Source organism: Solenopsis invicta, chromosome 7, assembly GCF_016802725.1.
Source record: "Solenopsis invicta isolate M01_SB chromosome 7, UNIL_Sinv_3.0, whole genome shotgun sequence".
NCBI lineage: Eukaryota > Metazoa > Arthropoda > Insecta > Hymenoptera > Formicidae > Solenopsis > Solenopsis invicta.
The window spans coordinates 9,101,406-9,123,504 of NC_052670.1; the positions used below are offsets into that span (position 1 = coordinate 9,101,406).

Consider the following 22,099-nt stretch of genomic DNA (forward strand, 5'->3'; position numbering starts at 1 on the left):
CGGGAAAGATACATTGCGGATGAGGGCGAGAGAAGCGTCTACGAGAGCGTTGCGCGAAGTGAAAAAGAGAGAGAGAGGATGAGAAATCGAGGAGGGAGAAGAGGGACTCCGGGTTGTGAGTATATTTTTAGAGACAGACTGTACCTAACGCCGTTGTCACACGGCGTTGCCATCGCGGTTGGTGAGATTGGTGTGCCCCCCTCCCTGAGCTGCCATTGGTGCCCCACTATGCAGCGACAACGACGTTGGTGCAGCCCCTGCCACGCCAATTCGGGAACGAGTCGACGCGGTTCGACGGCGCATGTCGTTCCTTCTCGCTTCGTATCGTAGACAGAGGAGAGAGAGAGAGAGAGAGAGAGAGAGAGAGAGAGAAAGCGAGAGAATCGATCTCTATCTCTTTTTCTTTCATCTCTTTTGTCTCTCTCTCTCTCTCTCTCTCTCTCTCTCTCTCACTCGTTTCCACCACTCCCTCTCCCGTTCTTCCTTATCCCCTCCTCTCGCGCGGGATGCGCCGATCTCTCCCTCTTTTCGGAGAGCACCTTTGGTCGGGCGCACCTTCTCTCGCTTCCACATTTGCCTTTCTCGTACCATTGTGGCACTGTTTCTCTGTCGTTCCGCAACCGCGTCGCGCACCCCATTCCCACTCCATGCGCCCAACGTCGACGTCCCTCCCTCCCCCGCCCCGCGTCGCAGGAACCGGCGAGCGAACATCCCCCTCGCGCATAACCCCTCGACCAAGAGAGCGATCTGTAACAACTAAAGTTCTCGTGAAAAGTTGAGCCGGGCCGCTCTCCTACACCCTCCTGCTATAATAGCCGCTCGCACTGGTCTCTCTACCGACCATCGTCGCCGTCTCTCGCGCGCCGTCTCTCCCGTCTCTGTCCATCTGTCCCACATTCCGTGAGGCAAAGAGAGAGAAGGAGCGGGACGGACGTGTACGTGCGGATAAAGGGAGGGAACAGGAGAGAGTGTGTGAGAGAGAGAGAGAGAGAGAGAGAGAGAGAGCAAGAGAGAAAGAGAAAAGGAGAGAGAGAGAGAGAGAGAGAAAGAAAGAGAGGGAGGGAGGAAGACAGGGCAAGCGCGCGCGAGAGAACGAGACGGAGGGAGAAAGAGAAGAGCCACGCCGGTGGACGACTCCGGTGGATTAGGGAATAGAATAGTCATTATCGTGTATACATCCGTATTCTACGAGCTATCGGTCGCGCTCTCGTTCTCGGTTCTGAGAGTCGCGCTCGTCGGTGGAGTGGCGAAAACGCCGTGGCAAGGCCGCCGGTTTCAGTGGTGGTGTGCGCGGTGTCGAGAGATCGAACGACCTAGCCCATCTCTTTTCTGACATTGGACCGCGCCGCCGGCGAGAGTATTGCGCGCCGGGCCACGGTGTGTGTTGGAGTGCGAATTCGGCGGGGGCTGCTTCGCCTGGATTATCTCGGGGGCTCAAGACGAGGAATATCGACGTGGGAGCAACGGTGCCGGTAATTACAAGTGCTCGCGGGTGAGTAGCCTTCTCCCGCTCCTATATATTCTCAGACGTCGGGAATGTCGTTGTGTCGCGCTATTTCTGCCGCGAAGTGCTTATACGTGGTCAGGGTCAAAGGGTTCACCGATCGAGGATTGATTCGCGGGGACGCCCAGTCCGAATCCCCAAAATTCGTCTCGCATTTTTTGGTGTCGCTCTCGTCTTCTGGTGTCCGGTAGTGCTCCTTCGCTTGCTTTTCCATTGTTTGGCAATTTACTGACCTACATAGGTCCACGTGTTCGTAGATGTACGCGAGAATATTGTTCTTCTATTCACGCTCAACTTAATGCTCCGATTGCCCGAGGCTAATCGATAGGGCCGCGTCTTCTAGTTAGCTGACTGAGAAGTTGACCTAATTTCGTTGTCGCAAGTTTCGATAAGCGTGCGTTTAGTAAGAAATGATAAGACATTGACAGTATTTTTAGAATGCTTTAACTAGAGTAGTTTCTCTTCAATGAAGTATTTAGCTCTGGAGAGCGACACTTTAATTCTCGAGTTTGCCTAAGTCATTTATTTAATTCTTCCATTTCTATCTTGGTGTCGTCATGACGTGCATATTCTTTCGTACATTAGAATTATAGCGAGTGTTAAAATAGCGTTGTAATATGTGATGGAACTACGTATGTGTCATATGTGTATATATCTCTCCCAAATAATTATCAGATAATTTTATATGTGTAGATAACGATCGAGTGTATCGTTTATCGCTACTGATGTAGGTTCACTGCTAATGACGACGAGATTTTCATCAAACTAAAGATTTGTTTCATAATAAAAAACGTACGTACACAAGTCGGGAATCTTAATAATTTATTTTAATTATTTGTTATTAGATTGCAAAGAGCGTCACGATACCGAGTATTGGCTTTATAAATAATATAAATCCGAAATATTTTAAATTTTATTCGAGAAAAGAGTACGCTTTGAGAAAATCTCGTATGTTCATTGTACGAGACGTATTTATGATAAACAAAATTGTATGAATAGTAGTAATGTGACTACATACAACGATAAGTGGCTTTAAATTCAGTTAAAATGTCATCGTGCTTAGTAAACTAATGATTAATAACCGTTCCTCCCCTTTCTTCCCCTACCGAGCTGCGCGGCACGCAGTCGAATTCTGTCCCTCGCGGAACAGAATTCGACTGCGTGCGCCACGGTTTTTATGATTTCTGCGGATTGCGGATATCCTCTGCGATTACTTCCCGTGGTAAACGAGAAAAAAAAGAGACAGAGAGAATCCCGGCCGAGCGAATCAACCGAATTCGGGCGCTGCGGTGTGCGAATACCTCGAAAACGCCGACATTTAATCGGCGAGGCGTACATGGAAGCTTTCATCCGGCCAAAGAGAGAATGTATAAATTCGTGGGCGAACTTGTTTCGAAATAACCGTGCGAAATTCCGCAGAGCGAGGGAAATTTCGCGAGTGTCAGGGGGAGGAGAGGAAAAGAGTGCGTGGCCCCAGGAAATACGTGGCGTTAACGTTTACGCGCGAAAAGAAGCGTACCGTATTTTGCGGTAGCTAGGCTATTAATTGAGCCCGCGTGAGAGGGGAATTATTAGACAATATATAATACCCGAGAAGGATTCAGCCGCCGGTAAAATTCCGCTATCTGCGGCATTGCACGATTAATAATTCCGTAACCAATCACAACGCTGCGTTTTTCGTGAAAAATGAGAAATATCTGTTGCTCCGGAAACGGTCAAGCCGATAAAAATTCGAACCTTTTCACAAGGTATGTACAAAACGCATCACTGGCGTTGAGAGAAATCGATCCAGGTTCTCCTTCGCCCACGAGATTTTGTTACACGCTTCGCATTACATAAATAATTGAACACACGATTTGTATCAATGTTATTTATCGCGTGTTGTAATGATGAAACACATGTTATCAGACGTTTGCTTGAAAATCGTTGCGCAAAAATGAAATCTTGTGTTTATCTTGGAACCTATCACTATCAATGTCGTACGAATCAATTAAAATTAGTATAATCGAGAAAATCTTACTTATTAATCCTATTAATTTAAATTCTGATTGGAGGATCAAACAACAATATGAAACAGATCCTGACGAGCTCTAGCTGTCGCGCAGCGTCGCAGAATCACATCTGCTTTGGGATTGCTTTTCCGTACGACACTTATACAAAGTCTTACTATAATGCAGTCTTATTTAATTATTACAGTTTCAATGATTAACACTGTTAAATTAACAGCATTAATTATTAAAACAGTGTTGATCATTAAAATTATAACAACTAAATGAGACTGCATCAACGACCTTGTATAAGTTTCGTAAAAGCGACCTCCAAAGCAGATGCGATTCTGCGACATTGCGCGACAGAGCTCGTCAAGATCTATTTTACATCGTACGATGTTTGATCCCTCAATAATCTTATCTACGATGTCCGACGGCTGCTGTCAGAGCAGATCTTGTAACGCGCTGCGCCGAGCTTCGACTACTTCCGTTCGCGCCTGCAGTTTCGCGGGAAGTTTCGATCCCGAAATGCCCCGACGTGGTAGCGTGCCGAGAGAGTTGGCCAGCGGGATTTCCACGGAAATAATCTGCTTACGGTAATCTTCTTGGCTTGCCTCCCTCCCGGTTAAGGTCCGCCTTCCACGAGGAGGTCCTTCGTCTCCTTGTCGTCGTCGTCGTCGTCAGTCTATACACGCTGCCGCGTCCTCCGCGGTAACGCAGGATATTTCGGTTCCTGATCCAGTCATTGCCTGATCTTCGTATCTAATGCGCGAATGCGATTCCGTGCGATACCGAAGGGGAAAAACGCGTGTTTCTCAAGTGAGGAACAAGAAGTGCTGCTGTGTACGTCGCGATCTTGTGCATTGCGTAAGATTTTCGTGCACGCTATTGTAAAACAAGTGACGCCACATCAAAGAGAGTGCTAAAAAAAAAAAAATCTGATCTAGTTTACATTTGAAGTGAAAAAGCTGTACTTCGTAAGAATTCCAAATGAAGAGGCATTGGAGGATATTGCAGAGATGATTGGTCTTCATTTCAAAAGAATCTTATCTGTTTATCGTCTGTAAATCGTGCCGTATAAAAAAAAGGGGAACTGCTGTCGTGTATGCGAATGCAACATCGCCCTCTGCGGGTGTGCAGTTGCCTGGGAGTACAAAAATGTCGCGTTGACTGTTTGATGGGCAAAGAAGAAGTTACGATTACCGTGAATTTAAACATATTTATGGAACGATATTCATGAAGATATCCGAAAAGGATGAGTGCATCGTTATAACGATGAATTATGATCTCCATTGAAGACAGTTTTAAGGTGAAGAATTTTGAATAATTTGCGGTCACTTGAAATAACTCAATCGTGACTTTCTAATAAATAGTCTTGTAACAAGATTAACCCTTACTCCCTACTGTAATTTTTTGCTCCTCACTGCCTTTCGTGGGGCTATTCGCGTTTTACGCTTCTATTAAATACAGTAACAAGATTGTTTTTTAACGTAATTTTACTTAGTTTCAACCTTCTGATATACGATTAAAAAGTGAAATGGCAATAATAATTGGTGAAACTATGTAATTTTGGCACGTACTTATTGTATCGGTGTACGCGACATGGAAAATTTTTCTCGAATGCGAGTGACCCCACGGCAGGAAGTAAGGGTTAATAAGAATTGGATTTAAATTATTTTATATTAATGCTTTACATGATCAAAAATAACTTCGAGAAATGACGTAGTTTATAATCCGCGTAAATTCGAACTAATATACGCGATTACTTCAATGCTGAAGAATCATGTTCGCGCGGAAGCCGAACAACGAAGTTTTTCCAAGGCTTCTACGACGAACGGTCCGCAAGCAAAGACAAAGTTTATCTTCTAACAGGAATTTATTCTTTTCGCAACGAGACTTTACGTTATGGCGCGAAAGTGCAATCAGGTGATAGATATTAAAATGAAAATGTAAGCTTTTAATTTAATTTTAACAGGCTTGTAATGTATAAACTCGCATAAAAGAAGGAATATATTACGTCAACTTAAGACCACTCCTTTTTAAACGTGAAGATCTTAAAGAAACGCCATAGTCCCCGGTTTACTGTCACGAATTGAAACTCTGCTCCGGCATCGAAGCATCAAGTCTTTCGGAATCCCTGGTCGATGTTATCACGTGCGAACGGGTCCCAATGTCGCGCCCTGCCTTCGACGGGAGGATTGACGTGGCCACCATAGAACCGTGAACGCCGGCCCGAGGGAACAAAACCTCCTCGAAATTGGCTCCGAGAAATCAGTAAGTTCCACCGTCCGTCAGGGCGGAACATAAAGGAGCATGAAGCGGAATGGAGGCAGGTGGAGGCGAGAGAGGGAGGAGAAAGACGGCGAAACGAAGAAGGCTCATCCCCGTCGGTGGCGGGCTGCAGCCCCATTGGCATCTCCTTTTTTGCCGGTCGAGAATAAAGACTAACTACCGGAGAACAAGCCTCCGGCGAAGGTATACCCCGTCGTGTATACCTCGTGAAATTTCTACGGGAATTAAGTTTTACGCTCAATGAACGCGCAACAAAACGCCCCGTGTACCCTACGGGGCTAAGATTGCATTCAATGCGATTCCTTTCCTCGTAGAGACGCTTCCCCGTGCACGACTTGGTGCGCATGGTTACGTGCATGCGGCCTCTCGACAGAGGTATCCAAATACAATCCAGGGTACATAAGGTGCGCGACTCCGCGACATAAAGCCACCTCCTCCGAGAAAAAATTCAAAAGCTCGATGCCGAGATAATTATTTCGCGAGGTGCTACAAAACGACGTGGACCCGCGATCGCCAGCTCGACGCAACTGCGAGCAACCGGTGTTGTTGTCGTTAGGTAATTTGAATTAATTATGGTTTTTTTTAAACACAATAGATAATAGAAAGTTTCTCGTGTTCTGTGCATCGGGCGAATTAAAGTGTCATGAATATTTTCGTTCAAACAGAACCAATCGTAACTCATTCTGTACCTACGCATTGCAACGTGCAATATCGAGAATATAAATTTTATATGTACACATTATTTTTATTACGGCTAATATCCGGGATATTTACTTAAGTTACGTATTTGAGAATGAGAGAATGGAAATGCACTTGACGCGTAAAGATTATTGCAAACTTATCACAACGAGAGCACGGATGCGCATTTACGTCAAAATCTTGGGGCACTAGCGGCGGCGTAAGCTCGAAAAATCGTCCATGAAATCAGTTAATGCCTCGCTTGTTTCACAAGTACCTTCTGGCTTTCCTCGCGATACTCGCGCACTCGCTGTACTTCACGCAACGTACGTACGAATATACGTTCATTGTGAAACTACACAGGGCGGGCTCTTCACGAACAATGCGGCTGTGTGCAAATACTCCCGGAAACAATGCGGCCCTGACTTAACTTTCTAGGATAGCTGCGGCAGTGTGTCGTTCTTCGTGTACAGTTGGATGTACCGAAGCCGCAAACCGCGCTACCTAATGCAGAAACGACGTTGCATCTCCCGCGATGAATCCGAATGCTGCGACTTGTTTCCGATGTGTGCGCAGTCTTCTCGGGAACCGCAGCTCTATCGCGAATTCCCCATAAATTATTATTGCGCGAACTGCGAATAAACTTTTGAAAAATATTCAACCGCAGCTTTAACAAAACTCACAACAAAGTCGGAATCACTTATTCGGAAGTACTTATTCGTGTTTACAGATAAGGAAAATTCCACTCTTTTTCTAAAAATAAAGCCGTGATAACGGAGAGGATTCGGGATAGCTATCTGGGATAGCTCCATAGGAATTTATTGCGAATTGAAGATTCAACGCGTTAACGTACGCGCACGTGCGCCTTGTTAGCTTAACTGATCTGCACAGATACGATCTGCCGGAAGTATCCGTAAATCGTATTCTTTAACGACGAGAGGGTAAATCTCTATCTCTCTCTCTGTTTCCCGTGTAGCATGCACGCCGGGACGTAATAATGGGGATTTAACAGTCATTAGGGACGGCATGCCGGTATATATCTGTCGATTGGTAACGCAAAGTGTTTGCACTAGGGCCAAACTATCGAAGGGCCGGGGTGGAGGTTGCAGCACTCGTTGCAGCGGGAGATCGATTTTCGGAAAGGAGGGTTCGAAAAAGTACGCGCGGGTGTAAAAAGCATCCCCTAGCTATCTTTCTCTAGTTCGACCGTTTCTCTCCGCGCGGTCGTAGACTATTCGAGTGCACTCGAGGGCCAATCGAGTGGCGGCCTGGGCATTTTGTCCACACTTGGCGGTCTGTAACAAGTGCATTGTCCCGTGTATCAAAGAGAAAGAGAGAGAACAAAGGTAAAGAGACTTCTGGCTACTGCAGTAAGAGGGCCATCGAGTGCCCATTCGCGCTTTCTCCCTCACCCTCTATTTCTATCTTTGTTTTTTTCTCGTAATATCATTTTAATATAACGAAGTGCAAATAAATCTGCCGCTTTGTCGACAATACACTTAGGCAGTGCTTTTATCATTAACGCAATAATTAGAATCTTAAAATAAAAAAAATTTAATTAGGCTTAACGATGAAGATATAATTCGAGTTTTGCAATTTTGTGCAACGGCACAATAATAATGGATCGGTAAAAAAAAATTTTATGAATATGTATTTGTTACTGAAAGAAAAATGGAGGAGAGAGAGAGAGAGAGAGAGAAACTGACTATCTGACTGAGCGTTTATTATTTTTCTAGGGCAAGTCCTCTGAGAATAAAATAAAAGAATAAGCTAAGTTTAAGAGTATATAGTAGAGCGAAAATAATAGAATTGATAGCAGAGATGAAGAAAAATAAAGAGAAACAAGAAAAATTCGCGAGAAAAAGAACTTAAGATAATCACTGCAACAGATGATATAAACGTAAAGAAAATATACGAAGAAAAAAAGAAAACAAAAACTAAAAATTTAGAAAATTTAGAAAAAACTTAAAAGAGGGAGAGGGAGAGGGAGAGGGAGAGAGAGAGAGAGAGAGAGAGAGAGAGAGAGAGAGAGAGAGAGTTTACGTCGTATGAAACAATACTTGAAGGTGTGCAGTGGAATCATCGTTAAAAATTTTGTGAAAGTGACAGTTGTTTTCGACATTTTCGCCCATGCTGGGTGGCATGTAACAAGTGCTTTGTGGCTGGCGCGAGGCACATAAGTGCACAAAAGTGGAGATTCGCGCTTGACTGATTTCAGGAGGACTCGGGAGAATACTCCGCCTGAGAATACTCCGCCTTTCTTCGTTCTTCGCCCTTCCTTTCAGCGAGCAAAATTTTAATATAACCGGGACGAGAGGCGACGTCATGGGGTAGTGTATACTCTATGGATTCTTTTTCAACGAGCAACTTTATTCCTGTTCCAGGAAAATTGCAGGAAATTTGCACGCGAGCGTAATGAGACGTAATATTAGAAATGCAATACGGGCGAGCTCATCTTTTACGTTTATAATATTAAGTATTCGTAATTTCATTGAGCGATGTAACGTTTATGAAGCTCTCGTCGTTTTATATGCACTCGAGTAAAATGGCAAAAAAATAAAAATAAAAATAAAAATAAAAGTTATTTTATCGGCATACAACCCCATGCCTTTTTGTAAATGGCTATACAAATCGTGTCCAATTTTGCACAAATAAATAATTTTCATTTTTTTAAATGATAAATTTTACATTTTAATTTGTGAGATTAAGGTTTCTTTAGCTACATAAACTCGTAGCATTTGTTTACGAGAGAAAACCGTGATTATATTTAGATCGTCCGGATGTGTCGATCTGATAGGTATGTCATAAAGCCACTTATCATACGCATTACGCGTTCGGTAGTTAAATTGCAGTAGAACAAATTTCAACAGTAGTCGGGCGCAAATTTCAATTGCGGACGCAACAGGATGCAATGTACATACGCTGAGAGATACGAGGGTGAATGAGAGTGTTTCATCTATCTATGTTTGCGCGAAAAGACTCACGCTGCGGCAGCTCTAATAATATTCTGAAGAGGTCTTTTGTATATATGACGCGGTTCTATTCAATAAAATCTGGTTTCAATACTGCATGCAGTTAAGAGAGGAAATGGAACAATACGTTATTAAATACAGTCTAATATAAGATTTCATTTCGGATCGGCAACGTTCGCATTTATATCGATTAAACAAGTTAGTGTCTTCGCAAGTAGAAATCCTTTCGCATAAGACTTGTAACAATTGAAATTCTGCGTTGAAAACGATCTTTAATTTATCTTAATATAATTTAAACGCGTTGTTGTCTAAAATTTAATTCTTCAAAAAATATATTTAACACTTAATGAAAATCTCTTAAGACATTTGTGTTCTATGCATTTCTTTGAAATATCTTGTCGAATATAATTAGTCACAACATTACTTACGAGAGATATCAAAATATATGTAAGAGAGTCACTTAATAATGTTTATGCACTTGTAAAAGTAATAAATTTAACGACAAACGCGAATAACTCGAAAAAAAGGTGTTCGTTAAGTATTAATTTGTATCTTCTTTTTTAATTAAATTGATAAACACGGATAGCAACAATCAGCACTATGATATGATTAGTAATGTGACAAAGAATATTTAAAGCCGGCCAACATGTCTAGGATATCCTTCATCTTACATTCAATAAACACTCTCATCGTGACGCTTGCGACAACTGTCGTCATTCGATTATTTCGGGCTGTGCATTAATTACTTAACGATTAGCATCCCTTAATCCGAAACATGTGGATGGCGACGTCCGGGAGACTGGAAACAATACGTGTTTCGTCGTCGTTCGGCATATCGCAGATGTGCACAGACGTAATAAACGCGGCAAACAAATTAACAAGTCACCATCACCGGAAAAGGTGGATCGTCCGTGATGATGCATGAAAAAGGGGGAAGGGGGATGATAGTCGTTCCTGACTTTGTAATCGGAGAGGATAAAATGCGACTTAAGTCAGCGGCTAAGAGCGCGACGGAAAGGCTGCAAGCCGTGTTGCGCGTATTCAGGGTCGAGCCTTTCGACGTTCCTGTTCGCCGTTCTCGGTTTTCGGGCCGACGATGCATTTTCGGAATTAGGTTGCGAGGCTGTGACTCCCCCGAGAATACCACGGAGTCCTGTTGCACCTTCATTGGATTATCCCCCACATGCAGCTGCCAACCGCGTCGTTCTTATTTCCATGCCGGACAACGCAATCGGCTTGTGCTTGTTTAAACTACTACTTCTCTCTTTGACGCGAGACAGTTTTCCTGATAACTGACGGGAGAATTTTCACTTTTGAAAAGGTGTCTGTGAGGTACGTGATGTTTCAGAGTCGATTCTTGCTTACTTTTCAGTAAAAAAAAAAAGTTAAAATAGGTAAAATTATTCTTAAGAAAGATATAAAAAGAGAAGAGAGAGTTTTGTGTTTATTTTATCTTATTTTATGCACTTTTAATAAATAATATTTGCAGTTTTTTGATAGAAGGACAATTTGTACTTGGTTCTTATCGTTCGACATCTTATAAGTTCTACTTATTCTGTGCATTGAAAAACAAGTACTTAAAAATTTATTCACAATGCAAATTTATTTTACTAAAATAAATCTTAATTTAAATACATAAAAAAACCGTTATTCTTAGCAAACAAATCAATTAACAAGAAAAATGAGCTATATCTCACTGAAATGAGATATATTTACAGAAATCTGTATTTCATCAAAATCAAAAAGTTTTATGGAAGTAACATTTGCTAATATTTCAATTTCTTCTCAGTGTATGATTCATATTAACCGTGACTTTTAAATTACACATATAAAAATGATTATTATAATTCTTATAATTCGACAATAAGTTTGAAATTCGGATCAATGAAAATATTAAACCTACATATGAAACAGCACTAATATAAGAAGATTCAGGTTTGAATCTTGGCTGAAGTGTTATTTTTTTTAGTTTTTTCGAGGAGTTAGGATTCTATAGATGCTTCTGAGCATTAAAACTATTAAATTGCTCATCTATTTAATAATATTAAGTATTCCGGGCATCATTCAATAACTGTGTTTCAAGTTCGATAAATATGCAGCGCACAATTCGTGTAAGCTAAAGATTCTAAAAATTATTATTCAGCACTAAGATCCGCTGTAACTGATACATGCCTTCTTATAAATCATTCTGATAAAAAGTTATCATTTATTTGAAGCAGACATACATATACTTTAAAAGGATTTTTCAGATTTTTAATTGTCGATTTGAATAATTTGTATATAATTTCGATGTTATTTTTATCGTTTTTCAGATAAAACGTATAATTTGGACGTCGAGGACGTCTCTTTAGGGAGACCGCGGCGGGAGGGTGGTCGTGCTGGGGGCCGAGGGGGTGGTGATGTGGCCGAACAGTCTTGGAGGTACTTCCGGCTGCAGCGGGGGCGCCGGCGCCGCCGATCTCGGGGGCCTCGCCGCCTCCACCACCTCGGCCTCCGACCTCTTTGGGCCCGCGGCGTTCGGCGCGTCCGCCGCGGGGCCCTACGGCGCTCTCAAGACAGCGCCCTACATGGGTCTCAGCATGCCGATCGATGCGTTACACTCCACCATCGGTTATCCCGGTTGTACCCCCGCCGGTGAGTCCGTCTACTGTGAGTGCCCACCATATTTTATTAATTTTAACTGAACCGAGTCGGACGTAACTTTTTATCTTTGAGATGTATATTCCGTACATTCTATTAATCGCCATGTAAATAACACGTGAAACATTATATTGCTCTTGTATCGGTCGATTTTTATAAGTATTAACATAATTATACCAAAAATGCGAGAAAATTGTTATAATAAATAATGTTGTAATATTGTAATTGGAGAAAGCGCGTTGATAAAGCGCAGAAATGCTAATAATGATACAATACAAAATTATTCATTAATCGTGTTAATGTAAAAGCTTTTGCATTATGTACCGAAGTTGCTTCCAACTCGTGAAAATATTATTACTGCTATTAATTTAGTCATTAATAACCGGTTCATTTATTCTATTTATTTTATTAATCATTATCGATTAGTTATTAAATGTAGTTGACCTGTACACTGTACAGGTAACGTACTAAAATTATTCATTTGCTATTGTTGATATCGTTGATAACGCGCGAAATAATATAATTGTAAATATTGTAGAGATCCAAAAGGAAATTTTTTCCTGAATCGATTATTAGCGATATCTTTATCTCTTTTTAAATCTTCATAATGCGCATTATTGCACATTAAATAAATATCGATAAAATATCATATAAAAAGAAAAGTAAAAAATAAAAGTAGCAAAGAAAGAAATTCTATAACATATTTGCGGAATTTTAATACATTATTATAATATAAATCTGCATTAAATACATTAATATAATTCTGTATTAAAGGTAATCCAAGAAAGCAACGGCGGGAGAGGACAACATTCACGCGATCGCAGTTGGATATACTGGAGGGGCTTTTTTCAAGAACAAAATATCCTGACATTTTTATGCGTGAGGAAGTGGCTATGAAAATCAATTTACCGGAATCGAGAGTACAAGTAAGTCGTTGACAACAATCTAATAATATTTCTCAAAAGATTTTTTTTTTGTTGTAACTACGTATTGTAAAAACCGTGTGATAGTTCATTATCGTTTTGTTCGTAATATTTGCTGCGATCAAAAATATGTAGGAAAGTGCGTAAACGCATAAAAATATTTTCGTAAACGTTACCGTAACGCAATAAAAAAATCCGACGGGTCTCTCTTCACAAAGAGCGCGTGGGTGTCTGATTACCGAGGGGTAAGCACTATTGGCACGCAGACAGTGCGGCGGACAACATCGATTCTTTCTCATATATCCCTTGTTAAAATTAAGTAAAAGGTATCGTTCGCCTACATATATATAAATACACAAACATTCTTCGGTCAAACACCTTAGTACCGTAATTATAATAAATTTAATAGGATTTAATTAGAAATTTCATATTTATAACGCAAAGTTTATAATGCAAAATTCTGTTTAATACAGATTGCAGAATGTAACATGTGTTATGTATAAAGCGTAATAGTATACGAAGCGTTTTAATATTGTTCAATATAATTACATAAAATCAGTGTTTGCCGTTGTCTGCATAAAATAATGAGATAATTAATCTGCACAAAGAAATGGCTTTAATGTATTTTTATCTAAATTGTGCTAAAATGTATATTATCTCTATCTTTATCTTGGATTAAGTGTTATCTTTCTCGAATTATCTAAACTAATATGAACAATAACGTATAAAGTATTGTCCTTATTATAGCTTCAACCTTAAAATTATTATTTATTTAAAAAAAAAATTTCTTTAGAAGTGGCTACAACAAATTGCACAGGAAATAATAGTACAATGTAAAAATTGTTCCAAAACTATAAGTGGTTGAAAAACTTTTACAAAGAACTTTGCCAGTCATTATAATATGAATTATTCCCTCTATACACATTTGCCCTGTATTTTTCAACTTTGATTTTTATATGATTTTGCATATTGATCCAAATAGACTAAATAAAAAAAAAATATATATTTTATTAAATTAAATTGAAGAATTTTTGTTCGTAAGAAATAAAAATGCAATATTTTTATATCCTAATCGTTTTGCTCAACAGTCATCTTAAAATTATTTAGGTAAAACAATATATGACTTCATCTTTTATCTATATAAATGTAAAATTAAATTATCTTTATCTTTTCTAAGATATGTTTACATGCGATTTATCTTACCTTTGTCTACAATAGATAATTTCAAGTTATTTCAACGCAACACTGATCATATATTAATAAATGAAAATCGTATAAAATCTGTATCGCTGTATCTAATTACGTACCAAAAGGCAATTGCAATTGCAATTATATGCACACTTATTTATGAAAAGTGTAAATAGAATAAGCATAAAAATCAAAAGCGCAAGAAATACGAACAGCATCCAACGCTTCCGTTCTCACGAGTTCTCTCTCGTGGCTCAAAAAGGATGAAATTCATTCATTCTGGCCATATAAAATCGCAAACGACGCTTCCCCCCTCCCCCCCATTGATATTCTCGCTCAATAGCAGAAAGTTGGAGGAATTTTTCTGTACAACAATACCGCGAAAAACCTACATGAAGGATGACATTCTCGGAATCAACATTTTGGCATTGCTTGGCTGACACCGTGTCGTTCGCTCGTGCCGAGTTCGACGTCCACGGGGTCCGAGAAACGTGTTCGCGCATATTCCACCCTCATCAAGGCCGGAAAGGACGCATTGCATCCGCAATCGTTGTCCAACACACCTGGCTATCGTCGTGTAAACGGAATGAATGGGGCTAGCGTGAGCTATAGTCTTCCGCACGTTCGTCGGGCGACTGCAAAACCGGAGACGACTGACTGCTCTACTCATCGACGTTTTCGAACCCCTGCATGACTTTTCGACTATACTAAAGACGGTTTCGTTCTATTGTAGCTTCGCTAAAGCAAATTTCCTCCTATGATCAATACGATAATGACACTTCATATTACCTTCTAATATTTATATATTTTAAAATTAATTTTTCATGAAAGACATATTTAGCAAAATAAGCATACCAAGTTCTTTAATATCACAAAGTTTATCAATCTATCAATGAATCCATGATTAATAAATTAAGATGTTAAAATGTATCATTTATCAAAAGAAAGGATGAATCGGATTAAATTCAAATATATATCAAGCCTATTATCTATAATCGTCCATAAAGGAAATTTGTCATCTGGTGTAAATGTACTATTACAGAATTCCGAATAGACAAACTAACATCGATGTCTTGTCAATATTTCTCGACGCCGTAGGGAGCGCGATTCACTCGTGATAAAATGCTATCGCGACATTTTATTGAAAGCAAAGAATTCGTATTATGGCGGCACATACACCGGACTTCTTCGACGGAAGAACGCGAGCTGCCTAGTATCGTCCCCCAGAAAATCCGTAGAAACCCAAGCTCACCTCTCCGCTTCTAACATCGATCGCGCGAGGCTTCTCCAAGTTCCACTCTCTCCTCCTGTCGCATTTCTCCCTCTACCTCTTTCCACCCGCTTCGTCTCTCCTCCCTACATCCCCTTATCGTTCCAATGTACCATTTCTAAGAGCAAACAAAAGGCGTCGCGCCATTTTTCACGTATCACGGTGTCGTACAATGATTAAAATCGAATTCGCGAATTACATTTCCGAGTCTTAAGTTTAAAATAACTTTTTTTTTTTTTTACTGATAAGAAGCAAATAACGTCTGCTGGTAGAATAAATGTTATCAAAATGCTCAACGCGCGATGTCCGCCAATGTAATCAATAGCGTTCGTCGTGTGCACCGACAGAGAGAAGGATGCTTTTTAGTCTGCATAAGTATAATTAGCAGCTTCATTATAAGGTGTTCGTGCAAAACCAGTGGACACTTTGAACGCAAACCGGAGCGAGCCCGTTGGTACGCGAAATCGGCTTATTCTATTCAGAGAAGTTGCTCGGTGTGTGGGACGACCTATACTCCGATCGGTTTTCGTAATTCTGTTGCATTAACGGCAGCCTGGTAGCAAGCGTGTCCGATATGCGTGCGCGTTTTCGTTCGCGCTGCTGCAGTCAGCTTGATTGGTAATTGATAGTCGTGCCAGTCCCGGCATTCCCTTATAATTGGCTATTACGCCAGCTTTGCGAGAGCTCTGCGCGGCTCTCCGGATTCGTTCTGAATCACATTTGTGTTACGCATCGTTGGAACGTGAAAATATCGCTTGATTCATTTCGCGACAGATGCGCGGCTCACTATTATTATTATTTGTTTTTTTTTTTTTTTTTAATGATAATGCATAGCACAGGGAGGTGCGATTGCATAACCGCGTAATACCGCGGATAATTTTACGTGTATCCACAGGTATGGTTCAAAAATCGGAGAGCTAAATGCCGACAACAGCAGAAGCAGCAACAACAACAACAGGATAAGGCGCCGAGATCGAAAAAGCCCTCGGGGAGCCCGGCTAATAATCCACCCCCTGGAAAAAGTCCTTCAATTACCACTCCGCCTACGCCCGCCGCCGCGGTACCTGCTACTACGCCCTTGTAAATATCACTTATCTTAATGAGCGCTTTACCTTCGGTGTGTGCCAGTATAATCGCTATAACGACTTTTATCTCAGACGGGAATGCGTCCCTGTGTGAGATAATCGGCAACTTAATTAGCTTGATAATTAGTATTCTAATTGCAGCAACAGATACTATAAAGATACGTATTGCACGAGATACGCTTTTTTATACATTCGGACTTCGAGCGCGTGAAGTCTGGCACGCTAATTACAGCGCAATCGATCGCCATAACTGTAAATGTAGAAAATGTAGATGTTTGCACATGTTTGTTATAACTGCATTTCCATGCTCAGGAGCGGAGGCACTGGCGGCTCAGCGGCAAGTTCGCCGGCGCTTTTAAGGGACTCGCCGCAGTATAAGCCTGCGGGAAACGCTAGTTTGCTGTTAGCAGCTAGCACGACTCCACCAAGCGTAAGTAGACGGATTATAACAGTATTTTCGAGGCATATAATGTTTACTCGTACATAATAGGTCGGTTTACTTTCTAGACCGTTACATTTTTTATATGCAAAAAAAATCGTTTTAAAAAGAACTTGTTTTTTTTTCTATATATAAAGTGTTTTTATGCCCATAAAATTCTGTTTTTCTACAGTTAGGTGGCACAGTGTACAGCAGCGGCGGTGGCAGTAGCATCTGGAGTCCAGCGGTAACGGAGAGTGGTGGAGGATTTCCAGGTGACCATCAAAGGTTAACGTGGACGACAACCCCTTCCCAGCAACAGTGCTATCAAAATTATTCGTCCTACTATACCAATATGGATTACCTCTCGCCCGCCTCGCATCAATTAAACGTGGTAGGTAAAATAACTCTCTCTAATAAGAGGAGAACCAGAAACGCCCTTTTGAAATGCGGTTTGTTGCAAAAGATAGTCCTTCGTACTCCAGAATTAAGAATCTCAAATCTTAACTACAGACATTTCTTAGTTTTTTTTTTAAATACAACAATAAATATAAAAATTTTTAAGTCATTGAATCTATAAACTGATAGAATAATAGGTTTTACATAATAGAAAAAAAAGTTAATTTTATGTCATTATAGAACTAATTAACTTCTTTTTGATGACTTTTTCTGATGGTATAAATGCAGTTCGGATTAACCCATTCGAAGTATAAAAATGTTCAATGCCATCATTAATATAAAAAAAGTTTCTTACATTTCCGTTACGATTTTAGTATTAAAGTTTTTGAGATCGTTGAATCTCAATACACATATCAAAACTTCAAAATAGTGGATTCAATACGGCGGATCAAAATTTAAGAAAATAATTAGAGTCTTATAAAAATAATTACCCTAAGAAAAGACAAAATATAATCTATCTATTTAATCTATTTAGAATAATAAAATTTTGATATTTTGACTCATCAACTTCAACACTTTTAGAGTACTCATTTTTAAAATCCATTTATTTCCTCAAATTTTGATTCGCCATATTAGATCTGCCAATTGAAATTTTAAATTCTGATATTATATTCGAATTCAGCAACCTTAAAATCTAGAATATCAAATTTTATACAAATCTCAAAAAATAAATCGGTTTTTTAAATGTTTGCACTTACATTAATCCAAATTTTATCTATATGCAGCAAAAAAATCAATTGAAATATATTGTAACACTTAACTTTTTTTCTCCATTTCCCAAAATTTACCATTCTACCAAGTAGTTTATAGATCAGATAATTTTAAAATTTGTATTTATTGTTTTTTAAAAAACTAAAGGATGTCTGAAAATAAGATTCTTAACATGCCATAAAGAATGATCTTATACAACAAATTGCATTTCAAAAGGGCTTCTAGTCCTATCCTTATAAACCTTTTGCATAAATGTATTATAAATAACAAAATCAGTTATATACCACAAAAATGTGTGGAATAAAAAACTGTTTGAAAAACAGCGTAGTGAGAACCAATAATAAGTTAAAGTATAAATATCGGATTATTAGGACAATGGCGGTAGCGGCCTTGATAATTCATGGAGTAAAACGAGAGACGAAGGTACTTCATCTTGGTTTTACAATAGCGCCGGATGGGGCGATCGTAAGTGAACCTACAAGGATCGAAGAACGAAGCCTGAGTACATATCATCGACAATAGTGAAGTTATACGGCTTGAATCGAAGTTTATTGTAACGCGATGCCAAATAAAACGAGGGAGTTCTACTTCCGATAAATGTCGATACAGACTAAACATATCTTTAATAACTCGGCCAAGCATTCGGACGCTGTGGAATGTAGAAGCCGATTGAGAGTGCCATACGTATCTTTCAGCATTTATTAATACGGTATAATTTAAATATACAGGATGTCCTATACACACATATCTAATTTTATTATTTGTGTAGAATATTTTCTTTACCATCAGAATCTCCAAAAAGTTTTATCTACGAAAAATTATGCTATTTTGCAGGAAGTATTATTATTTGCATCTACAACGTTACGTTCAAAAGTATTGATGTTTACACGAGATATTTCATAGTTTACATGAAAACGAAAATGCTATTAAATATATCTAGAATAAAATAGTTTGTAAAGTAAAAGATATCTTTGTATAGTACTACTTTTCAATAATCTTACTTTAACATTTTTATATGCAGAATGACAAAAAGAACCAATTTATGTATATAAAATGAACTTATTTCTATCTCTAAAAACATTAAGCGAATCTTTATATGTATTATAAGCACATCTTCATTTATAAAAAACGTATTACCATCCAATGTTTTATATGATATAAATTTCATTAGAATTTATTTTATTTTAACACAATGCATTTTAGACATTTGTTAGATAATAAAGTTAAATGGGACATCCTGTTATATATTAAATTGTTTTTCTGTTGTCGACATATAATGCAATCATGTAATATTCTTTAAGAAATTTTGATCTGCGCGAGCTTTGCGAAACGTGTTACGTGTATGCGAGGTAGTTTTAACTACCACATAATCTGTCTTATTTACATCTCGAAATCCGTGTCAAATTATTATTATTATATTAAATAAAATAATTGTTTATAATATTAGAAATACATAAAGATCTCAAATTGATGGAAATAATGGTATTTTAAAAAGATGTTTCGTATTTTGATAGTTGTTTCAAAATTTTTTGATAGTGCAAAATTACTTAATATATCAACTAGTCACGTTAATAAAATAAAGATTGAGAAATTAATACATTAAAGAAAGTCATCATAAAAAGAACAACTATAATGTAATTATGCATAGCCTTTCTTTGCATAAATCATTACTTTATATCCATACCCGATTTTATAATGATGTTAATGAATTATTCGAGTAATGATTTTACATCTTTTATTATCACAAACAATGACTTTTTAATGGTGTACTATAATCGGTTCATGTGATCTCCGGGACAAATAACTATATTGTGTACATAATATATATAAATATATATACTTTTACGATATTAAAGGAAATTAACTTAGATTCACACATGTTAAAAAGATAGTGGAATACTTTCAAACAATTTAGTTCTCCATATAAAAAAAAACTTTCAAGAAGAGGTATATGCGTATGTATAGGTACACTCGACATATGTACCATGTACATAAATTATATATAAAAGCATATATATATATAGTGCAAGTCTCTCTGTGTACATATGTATCATTTTTTCGTGTAGAAATACACCACCTGAATATCGAAATGAACTCGTTATGACATCGAAGTTGTTGATCGTCTTCTTTTTAAAGACTCTTATTTCGTATGCAAAATAAAATACTTTACCTTTTATATAAATTTAATAAATAGCGTACACCGTCCCGCTCTCAGAAAATTCGCATTGATTGTTTTTCGTATGATATTATCTTTGTACACAAAAAAAGGGCGAGAATATAGAAAAAACCGTTTCAAGTGATACTCATCATTAATTCCCCAGTTTTCAAAACAGATTTTCTCATAAAAACTTGCTTTGAAAAGTCTTTCTATTCTACACGGTTGAATTCTTTTTGCGCGAGAATTTATCCGATTTTATACTACCACATCTTGTATTCGTTATTCTTGAACAATCAAATATTGTAATATGCGATTTTTTCAAATTAATATTCGATTAAAAATATACCATTCGTTATTCTTATCGTCCCTCTTTTTAACACAAGATATACAATAATTTACAGGTGATTTCTGTCATTCATATATTACTTAAACTTTTGTAGCAGTTGATTAAGTTCTTGTGAACTTTGTGTAAATAAATCCATCTATTATCCACGTGCAAAAAATGTTTCAAATTCAACCAAACAATTTGCGTATTATTTTTGGTAAAACTTTTGTCAATCAATATTGCCGATATTTTGGGAAAAAGAGATCTTCGACAATGAAGCTTTATAAAAAAAATAAAAAAAAACTAAACTGAATGCCAATTGTTCTCTACACAAACGTGTGGTGAACACTGATCGATTATAGGATAGATAAAAAGAAAAGATCCATATATAAAGTGAAAAAAGACAATTTAAGATTTATAGGAATATAAGTATGTGACTGTTTAGATTGTTATTATAAATATTATTAATGCTTATAAAATGATCGACACGGAAAACAACGACGTACATGTCTCAAGATGTATGAAGATAATATAACAAATTTGAATTGTATCTTTTTACTTATCTCCCACATCTACAATTTTCTGCTTAAAAATTTCGTTATCCTATTAAAATTTCCTCTTTTGAATGCTAAACATTAACTATATTAATATTAATTTTTTTATATCATAATAAGACTATATTACATCTCGTTTTCATTTAAAAAAATTACATTATATTGCATCATGTACACACACACACACACATATATATATATATATATATATATATATATATATATATATATATATATAACACATATGCACAAGCTGTATTATCTTTCACATCTCATTACGTTTTCATAAAAAATTATTATTTTTAAAATTTTACATTTATTGTTTTTTTTACATTTCAAGATCAAGATCTTTGAAATTTTAAAACATTCATGTAAATTTCGTATTTATATATTTAAACATATATCTTAAATGTTTAAGACTGTATATACTATAGATATATCTACGTTAAATATTAAATAATTTAAAAATTTTTGCATTTTTGTTTCATGTTTAAATGTGTATTATTGAATTTCATAACATGTATTTAGTATCTATAAAATTTATAAATTTTTCTTTCATTTAAATTATTTCGCACTATATCCACGTTTTAAAGCTCAGGCTAATATTCGTAATAATAGAAAAAAATACATAGAAAAACAAGAGTATTCAAAAAACTGTTTTCTATAATGTGCGTACACTTCATTTCACATTTTTTTAATTATATTAACATTTTTATCATTAAAAATATTCCAATATTAAAATAATTTTTGTGTAAACAATATCTCTATTAAAAATCATATTTATTATAGAAATAACTTGATATTTAAAAAAATATAAGAGATTATACTATTTTTAATCTGTTTTTGTCCAGTTTTTTGCATAATCCTGATAATTTAAAATATATTAAATGATATAAAATTTATAATAATACAAAAGTATGAAATATTATACAAG

The 22,099-nt window shown here is 37.6% G+C and overlaps 1 protein-coding gene across 3 annotated transcripts; it reads left to right on the forward strand.

Moving 5' to 3' along the window:
• Positions 1-519: 519 nt before the first annotated feature.
• Positions 520-21,161, forward strand: LOC105198256 (homeobox protein otx5). Of its 3 annotated transcripts, none has more exons than XM_011164922.3 (7): positions 520-1,492; positions 11,747-12,068; positions 12,849-13,000; positions 16,351-16,535; positions 16,853-16,970; positions 17,152-17,352; positions 18,500-21,161. In XM_011164922.3, the coding sequence occupies exons 2-7, from the start codon at positions 11,834-11,836 to the stop codon at positions 18,599-18,601; spliced, it is 993 nt and encodes a 330-aa protein (XP_011163224.1). In that variant the 5' UTR covers positions 520-1,492; positions 11,747-11,833; the 3' UTR covers positions 18,602-21,161. The 3 variants fall into 3 exon arrangements, with proteins under 3 accessions (XP_011163224.1, XP_011163222.1, XP_039307554.1); XM_011164920.3 differs by having other exon boundaries at positions 523-1,492; positions 11,747-12,083; XM_039451620.1 differs by lacking the exon at positions 520-1,492 and adding an exon at positions 3,938-4,801 and having other exon boundaries at positions 11,747-12,083.
• Positions 21,162-22,099: the final 938 nt, after the last annotated feature.

Coding starts and splice junctions, on each gene's coding strand:
- LOC105198256 (XM_011164920.3), top strand. CDS start 11,834: ATGTGGCCGAACAGTCTTGGAGGTACTTCCGGCTGCAGCGGGGGCGCC. Junction 16,536..16,852: donor GTACCTGCTACTACGCCCTT/GTAAATATCACT, acceptor TTCCATGCTCAG/GAGCGGAGGCACTGGCGGCT. Junction 17,353..18,499: donor CCTCGCATCAATTAAACGTG/GTAGGTAAAATA, acceptor TCGGATTATTAG/GACAATGGCGGTAGCGGCCT.